Raw genomic sequence first — 7,525 nt, forward strand, 5'->3', positions numbered from 1 at the left:
CCGAGTGTTTGCTTGTTGTATTTGTCATCTTGATGCTTTCTTTCGAGTCAATAAAATCCACCCTTTATCGAAATTTTTCTTGAGGTGGCACTTTTCTGTTAATTATTTGCATTCCGTGGATCTAGATAGTAGAATCGTTTAATCAAGACATGATGATTAAGACATCATCAGCTCTGATGACAAGTTAGTATAGAACAAACAGACTGCACTGAATTTGAAAAGGTCAGGAAGCACACAGATGCCGGGGCTGCATCTTGCATCTTGATGTGTCACAATCAATTCCTCTCAATTTTTTCAATTGATAATCCTTATATGTTATTTGTTTCTCATAGGTACTCCCTCCGTAAACAATTATAAGACGCTTTAGGACTCTGTTAGTAATCTAAAACGTCTTATAATTATTTATTTACAGAGGGAATAACATAGTAGTAGTGTAGTTAGTACAGAAGACACCAAACATCATGAGATGCAAAGCAAGAAGACAACAATGTCGCCATCACTCCTCCAATGTCACTTTGGCCGTTGGTTTTGGTTGCTTCTGTTCACGAGCGTGTGAGAGAACACTTGGCCCAGCGCTGCCGTTGCCGCGCCACAAGAAACAAACAGAGGATTTGGATCGCGCGGCCGGCAGGCATGGCGCCGTTGGCCGCCTCCCCGCTCCTCCCCTCCCCCTCGCCGCCGTGCCATCTCCTCCCCCAACGCCGCAGCGCCGGCAGCCTCCGCCCGCTGGCGCCTCGGCTCCCGCGCCTCTGCCGTGACGGCGGCGGCGACGGGTGCCAGCCGAGACGACTCCGGCATGTCCGGCCGCCCCGCGCCGCGCCCATCATCGCGCCCGGCGACCAGTGGGGCAACTGGGCGTTCCTCCTCTCCGCCGCCGCCTTCGGCACCTGGTAACCGACACGCAAACCACCTGCCGGCCGAGACCCCTCAGCTCGCGCGCGCTACGTCCGTCCGCCGCCGCCGTGGAGGACCAGGAGTGATCCATCCGTGTATGTGTTGGTCAGGGCGGAGGAGCGGACGGCGTGGGGCGCGGCGCTGAGCGGGGCGCTGGTGAGCATCCTGGCGGGCCTGGCGGCGTCGTCAGTCGGGCTGGTGGCGCCCGGCGCGCCCGCGCAGGCCGTTGTCATGGAGTACCTGCTCCCCGTCGCCGTGCCGCTCCTGCTCCTCGGCGCCGACCTCCGCCGCGTCGTCCGCACCACCGGCGACCTCCTCAAGGCCTTCCTCATCGGATCAGGTAAGCACACAAAATCTCTTAACTATTTTCTTCTCATTCTATCTGAAGTTCTGAACAGAAATAGTTCTGAAGTTCGGATCGATGAACTTGGGTAAAGAAAGATCATGTCTGATTAATCTTTGTCTCAATTGGATGTAGTTGCAACTGTAATTGGCACGACGGTGGCCTATCTGCTGTTCCCGATGAGGTCGCTCGGCCAGGACGGATGGAAGATCGCCGCCGCTCTCATGGGGAGCTACATTGGCGGAGGTAATCTAATCAATTAGCTCGCTGCTAAATTACTGATGCATTTGATCGACCATGTCTGATGAACGCACTGTGACCTGATCATGGCGGCGGCAGCGGTGAATTTCGTGGCGATCTCGGAGGCGCTGGGCACGACGCCGTCGGTGGTGGCAGCCGGCGTGGCGGCGGACAACCTCATCTCGGCGCTCTACTTCACGGCCCTCTTCGCGCTGGCGTCCAAGATACCGCCGGAGCCCAAGAGCGCCTCGTCCCCGCAGGACGGCGCGGAGCCCCGGGGCAGCATGCCCGTGCTGCACGGCGGCGCGGCGCTGGCTCTGTCGTTCGCGATCTGCAGGGCCGGCACGGCGATCGCGGCGGGGCTGGGCGTGGCCGCCGGCGGCACGCTGCCGTGCGTGACGGCGCTGGTGGTGGCCCTGGCGACGGCGTTCCCGGGCTTGCTGGGCCGGCTGGCGCCGTCGGGCGAGACCATGGCGCTCATCCTGATGCAGGTGTTCTTCACGGTGGTGGGCGCCAACGGCAGCGTGGTGGACGCGGCGACCAAGGCGCCCGCCGTGTTCGCGTTCGCGGCCGTGCAGGTGGCCGTGCACCTCGCCGTGGTGCTCGTGGCCGGGAGGCTGGCGGGGCTGGACAGGAAGCAGCTGCTCCTCGCGTCCAACGCCAACGTCGGCGGGCCCACCACGGCCGCCGCCATGGCGACGGCGAAGGGGTGGAGCTCGCTCGTCGTGCCCAGCATCCTCGTCGGCATCTTCGGGATCTCCATCGCCACGTTCCTCGGCATCGGCTTCGGCATGTTCGTGCTCCGGAGGATGTCCGGCTTCTAGTCAGTGCCTTTCTTTCTTCTTCTCCTGCTAGAGTAGATTTTTTTGAGGCAATCTTGTCCTGCTAGATGGAGCTCATATGGAGTGTTTTTAACTCTTCTACTCCCTCCGTTGCTAAGTACTGTATAAGTTTTTTTTAGGGATTTCACTATAAACTATATTTAGAGCAAAATGAGTAAATCTACACTCTAAATACATCTATAGACATCCGTATGTGATTCATAGTGCAATCTCTATAAAGACTTATATTTAAGAACGGATGAAGTATTTTTGAGCGGTGAGTCAAACTTGTTTCACTTGCTATATGCTTAATTATTTGTCTAGGATGATGTTTAGTGTGATCACATTGTATTGCAGTATAGTTATTTCTTGTGGACCTTATAATTGGGCGATCCATCACGAGGGGAGCCATTTGGTTTGCCATGGGGGTCGAATGACGCGCCTATGTCTCGCTTGACGTGAGATGTAAGGGCAAGCGACCGGCAGCGCCCACGGGCCACAATCTACTCCCTTCGTTCGGAATTACTTGTTTCGAAAATGGATGTATCTAGAACTAAAATACGTTTAAATACATCCAATTTAGCGACAAGTAATTCCGAACGAAGGGAGTAGTTTTCTTACCTCTAGTGAACGGAGTTATCCTTTTAGAAAAAAAATTGCTGCGGCATTGAGGAATAAAAGGTTGCAAGTTCAACTAGTACTTACATGCATGCGACATAATGTTAAGGACGAAAGTTTTTACACTTCGTTTTTTTACACAATACAAAATACAAATGCCTCTACTACTCGATCTGCTGCTTATCAAGTTGCAGCACCGTAGATCGATGACCGAAAACACCACCGGCTCTGTAATAAGAAGAAAACATAATAGAATAGAATGTGTGAGCAACAACAAGCAGTAGCAGTAGTAATAGAAAACAGTAGCAAGTGGCAGCAGAGCAGCGACATCACCAAGCAACTGCAGTTTGCAAGCAGCTAGCCAAGCATCGTCTGCCCAGTTTGTAACTAGAACAGGGAGCGAAGAGCTATCGAAGCAAAAATCATGTACTGCATATAAATCAACTAGATAACAGGAGAATTCGCCGGATCTATCTTCCATTGCTCTTGCTGGCGACTGGCGACGGCGTCGGAGATGATTCTAGTCAACCAAGGCGCCGCCATGGCGAGTCGACAAGGCAGTGAGGCGATTGCAGGCGGCGGCGGCGAGCCACTTCAATCCGCGGCGGCGGCTCGCTCCTTCAAGCGCCTGCGAACAGAGAGAGAAAGTGGGGACAGATGCTAGGGTTGGCCATGGGCCTTCTACTGAGCTGGCTGTGTCCCAACCGTATCATGGATGTTGAACAGAACGTATCGACGTTTTTTCTTTTCTTTTTAGATCAAAAAATACGATACTTCTCCGATACCGGTATCTTGGCCGTATCACGTGTATCGCCGTATCGGCGACGTCCCGCACGGGGATACACGAGTTTCTCACGTATCGGTGCTTCATAGAGTTTAACTATAACATACAAAAACATACTCAATACCATCAACGTACAAGGATAGTTTCTAACCTGTACTCTCTTGCCACACCTGCTGCCTTCTTGTTACTTGCACATCTCCTCAACGTCGGGCACCCCTGAGTTTTCCACAAACCCTACGACTATCTTCATACCCGGACAGGGGATGCCACAAGTTTATTATATAACCTTGATGCTACGATATTATATCATGAATACGTAACCACAAGTACGTCAAGAAGAAGATGAATCCTTGAGGAGGGCGATCGCGCGGCACACCTCCACCATGGTGGGCCGCAGCAGCGGTGAGTGCTGAGTGCACGCGATCCCAAGGTCTATCAGCTCGACGACGACGCTGTGCACTTGTACCACCGACAACATCGTGTCTATGGTCTCCAGCAATGACTCTGCGATGATGGCGGTGAGGTCATGGGGGTGGTGCCGCCTCACCCAACCGTGCAATGTGAGTCCCTCTTGGAAGAGCACATCGGTCGGGCGCTTCCCGGTGATCAGCTCCAGTAGCACCACGCCAAAGCTGTACACGTCGCCTTCCATCGAAGGGTGGCCTCCTAGTCCGTACTCTAAAACCACGCAACGAGAACGCCATGCATGATGAAAATGTTAAGAGAAGGATGTCACATGCATTTACACTACTTATATGTTCGGTTGTGTTGTAAATTACCTGGTGCGATGTAGCCCACGGAGCCTTGCAACAATCCGGCAGTGGAGTTGCAGGGATCAGCAGAGCCTGCGTTGTCGTCGTCACCCATCTCCTTGACCAGCCGCGCGATGCCAAAGTCGGCCACGACGGCCGTCATGTCGTCGTCGAGGAGCACGTTGCTGGGCTTAAGGTCGCAGTGTACGACGCGGACGGGTGCATAGTGATGCAGGTAGGTGAGCCCCTCGGCTATGTCGCCGGCGATGCCAACCAGCCATGCGAGGTCCATGCCACGTCTGGGGCCGCCATCACGCGGGTAGAGGTGGCTCTCGAGGCTACCATTGGTCATCAGCGGGAGCACGATCGCGTGGAAGTCCGGCTGGGCGCACGTGGTGACCACGCGCAGCAGGTTCCGGTGCCGCGTCCGCCTCAGCACATCGCACTCCTGCTTGAAACTCCGGGAGACCTCGCAGCCTCCGGTAGTGGGGTCGAGCACCTTGACGGCGACACGCGTGCCGTCACGGAGCGTCCCGTTGTACACGCGCCCGAACCGCCCCGCGCCGATCAGCCTCGACTGCTCGAACCCGCCCGTCGCCTCGTAGAGCTCCCGTTGGGAGATCCTCGGGTAGTCCCCCCTCGTGTTGGGTTCGCATGGTAGCAGCGGTGAGCGCCGCCTGTCTCGTCCCACGGCGCGGCACACGGCGAGCCCAATGATTGCCATCGTGAAGCTCGCGACTGTGCCGACGACGAGCAACATCACTCGACGGTTATGGAACAAGTTGCACTTCGCGCCGCTGCACTTAGCCAACCCAGGCATCATCGATGCCGTCCCCACATACAGTCTGTCATTGCCGAGGAACGCGTCCGCCCGAAACCCTGCAAAGGCCCCGCCGCTCGGCACCTCGCCTGAGAAGTCGTTGTATGAAAAGTTAACACGCAGCAGCGACGCCACCTTCTCCAAGGATTGAGGGAGGGTCCCCGTGAGGCCATTGTAGGACACGTCGAGGTACTTGAGCTCGATGCACCTGCCGAGCTGTGACGGGATCGTGCCGGAGAGCTTGTTTGAGGACAGGTTAAGCAATTGCAGCCTAACCATCTCGCCGATGGTCATCGGGATCGCGCCAGATAGCAGGTTGCCGGCGAGGTTGAGGTTGAGCAATCCGCTCAGCCTAGACAAGCCAGCTGGGATCTTGCCTTGCAGCATGTTGTAGGAGAGGTCAAGATTTTGCATCATCAGACACTGCACTATGCTCGGAGGAATGGCGCCGGTGAGCTGGTTCTGCGAAAAATTGACGTGCCCGAGCCATGGGATCATGCCTAGGGACGACGGGATATCACCGGAGAGCAGGTTGTTTGAGAGGTGCAGCCGCTCGAGCTGCCGCATGTTGGTGATGCCCTGTGGGATGGAGCCGTTGAGGAGGTTATGGGAGAGGTTGAGGGAGCTGAGGTTGGTGAGGTTGGAGATGTTCGCCGGGATCGGACCAAAGATTCTATTAAGTTGAAGGTGGAGTTGCATGAGGCCGGGAGAGAGGCGACCGATGACAGGCGGGATCGTGCCGGCAATGTTATTCCTAGCGATGCTGAGCTCTTTCAGGCCAGCGCAGTTGGTAAGTGAGGCGAAGAATGGCTCAAGGTCGGTGTTGTTCCACGAGTTCGCGAGGAAGTTGGACGATAGGTGCAAATACTCGAGGCTCCTCATACCGCTGAACATGTCATCTGACGGCAGCTCGCCGGTGAGGAAGTTCGACTGCAGTAGCAGCCATCGGAGCTTCGTCGAGTTTGACAGCGAGGGAGGGATGCTGCCATTGAGTTTGTTGGACCACAACACGAGGGACATCAACTCGGGGAGTGGGCAATCCGCACGGATGGGGATCTCGCCGTCCAAAAAGTTGGACGACATATCAAGGTAGTTCAAGGCGGAGAGGTTGCAGAAGATAGCAGACGGGATATGCCCGCAGAGGTTGTTGTCGCCGAGATTGAGGTATACCAAGCGCCGAATACGCGAGAGCTCCACCGGAATCGATCCCTCCAACTGGTTTCCGTTGAGGCTGAGCTGCGTCAGCCGAGAAAGCTTCCCGAGCTCCCGCGGCACCGCCCTGGAGAAAACGTTCTCGGAGAGATCGAGGATGCCGAGTCTCGAGAGGTTGCCGAGCTCCGGCAGGACCGCCCCGGTGAGCGTGTTTGACGACACATCGAGAAACTTGAGGCGGGACAGGTTGCCGAGCTCAAGCGGAACCGTCCCAGAGAGCATGTTCAAGGACACGTCGAGATACTTGAGGTAGGAGAGGTTGCCGAGCTCAAGTGCGACGCTGCCGGTGAAGTGGTTGCCGGAGAGGTCGAGTGTCCTGAGGTGCGAGAGGTTGCCAAGCGCGGGCGAGACCTGGCCAGAAAGCTCCTGCCCGGTTAGTATTAACTTGACAACACGGCGCCGTGTCGTCTCCGCATCCGTGTTGCAAGTGACCCCGGTCCAGTTGCACACGTCCGGCGAGCCCCAGCCGGCGAGTGCTCCCTTGGGGTCACCGGACACGCCGGCCTTGAAGACTAAAAGCACGGAGCGGTCGTCGTCTTCTCCCAAGAGAGCCGGGCTTGCGGTGTGGAGGAAGAGGAAGAAGAGAAGAACTGTGAAGATGAGGGCCGTGATTGGCCTGGCAACCATGGCCATGGCCATGAGAGCCCGCGCCGGATAGCTTGGAGCTGGTGGTCGAGCTCGGAATCAGATGGGAGCTAAGCAAAACTGGTTGGTGATGGTGAGAGCAAGGTTTGCTGCACAGCGCGGGTAGGGTTTTATAAAGGTTGGTGATCGAGCGCCGTGCCTAACTAATTAGGGTCGATCTGCATGCATGGCTGTGGGGCCGGCCTGGTGGTTTGGATACGGTCTCACGTGATATCTAATCCACGGATGAGACTAATTAGCGTACAAAAATGCTACAATTAGCGTCTCAAGGGCTAATCATGCATGCATGTATGTGTATGCCTGCGTGCAAGGTTTTCCTTTGGGCTGTCATTTCATGGTGACTCCACGGGTATATGTAAGCTTAAACTCTACTCCCCTTTCCCCAAAATATAGGAT

General features: G+C 55.7%; 2 protein-coding genes across 2 annotated transcripts; one reads left to right on the forward strand and one right to left on the reverse strand.

Moving 5' to 3' along the window:
- The first annotated feature begins 507 nt into the window (after positions 1-507).
- Positions 508-2,594, forward strand: LOC119284361 (uncharacterized membrane protein YjcL-like). Its single transcript, XM_037563517.1, has 4 exons — positions 508-890; positions 1,005-1,234; positions 1,373-1,483; positions 1,577-2,594. The coding sequence occupies exons 1-4, from the start codon at positions 508-510 to the stop codon at positions 2,299-2,301; spliced, it is 1,449 nt and encodes a 482-aa protein (XP_037419414.1). The 3' UTR covers positions 2,302-2,594.
- A 1,437-nt stretch (positions 2,595-4,031) lies between these two features.
- On the reverse strand, positions 4,032-7,111 carry LOC119289973 (putative leucine-rich repeat receptor-like serine/threonine-protein kinase At2g24130). The gene is made up of 3 exons (XM_037569126.1): positions 5,156-7,111; positions 4,480-4,951; positions 4,032-4,378 (listed from the first exon to the last, which is right to left on the reverse strand). Exons 1-3 carry the CDS (start codon positions 7,109-7,111, stop codon positions 4,032-4,034), a joined length of 2,775 nt encoding a protein of 924 aa, XP_037425023.1.
- Positions 7,112-7,525: the final 414 nt, after the last annotated feature.

Source organism: Triticum dicoccoides, chromosome 4A (assembly GCF_002162155.2).
Source record: "Triticum dicoccoides isolate Atlit2015 ecotype Zavitan chromosome 4A, WEW_v2.0, whole genome shotgun sequence".
In the NCBI taxonomy this organism is placed as follows: Eukaryota; Viridiplantae; Streptophyta; class Magnoliopsida; order Poales; family Poaceae; genus Triticum; species Triticum dicoccoides.

What these genes read in the sequence shown, in the direction of transcription:
- LOC119284361 (XM_037563517.1), top strand. Translation starts at nt 508, where the DNA reads ATGTCACTTTGGCCGTTGGTTTTGGTTGCTTCTGTTCACGAGCGTGTG. An exon ending in GGCCTTCCTCATCGGATCAG is followed by an intron (nt 1,235 to 1,372) that starts GTAAGCACACAA and finishes AATTGGATGTAG; the next exon opens with TTGCAACTGTAATTGGCACG. An exon ending in GGGGAGCTACATTGGCGGAG is followed by an intron (nt 1,484 to 1,576) that starts GTAATCTAATCA and finishes TGGCGGCGGCAG; the next exon opens with CGGTGAATTTCGTGGCGATC.
- LOC119289973 (XM_037569126.1), bottom strand. Translation starts at nt 7,111, where the DNA reads ATGGTTGCCAGGCCAATCACGGCCCTCATCTTCACAGTTCTTCTCTTC. An exon ending in TGGCAATCATTGGGCTCGCC is followed by an intron (nt 4,952 to 5,155) that starts GTGTGCCGCGCC and finishes GTCGCCGTCAAG; the next exon opens with GTGCTCGACCCCACTACCGG. An exon ending in CGTGGGCTACATCGCACCAG is followed by an intron (nt 4,379 to 4,479) that starts GTAATTTACAAC and finishes GCGTGGTTTTAG; the next exon opens with AGTACGGACTAGGAGGCCAC.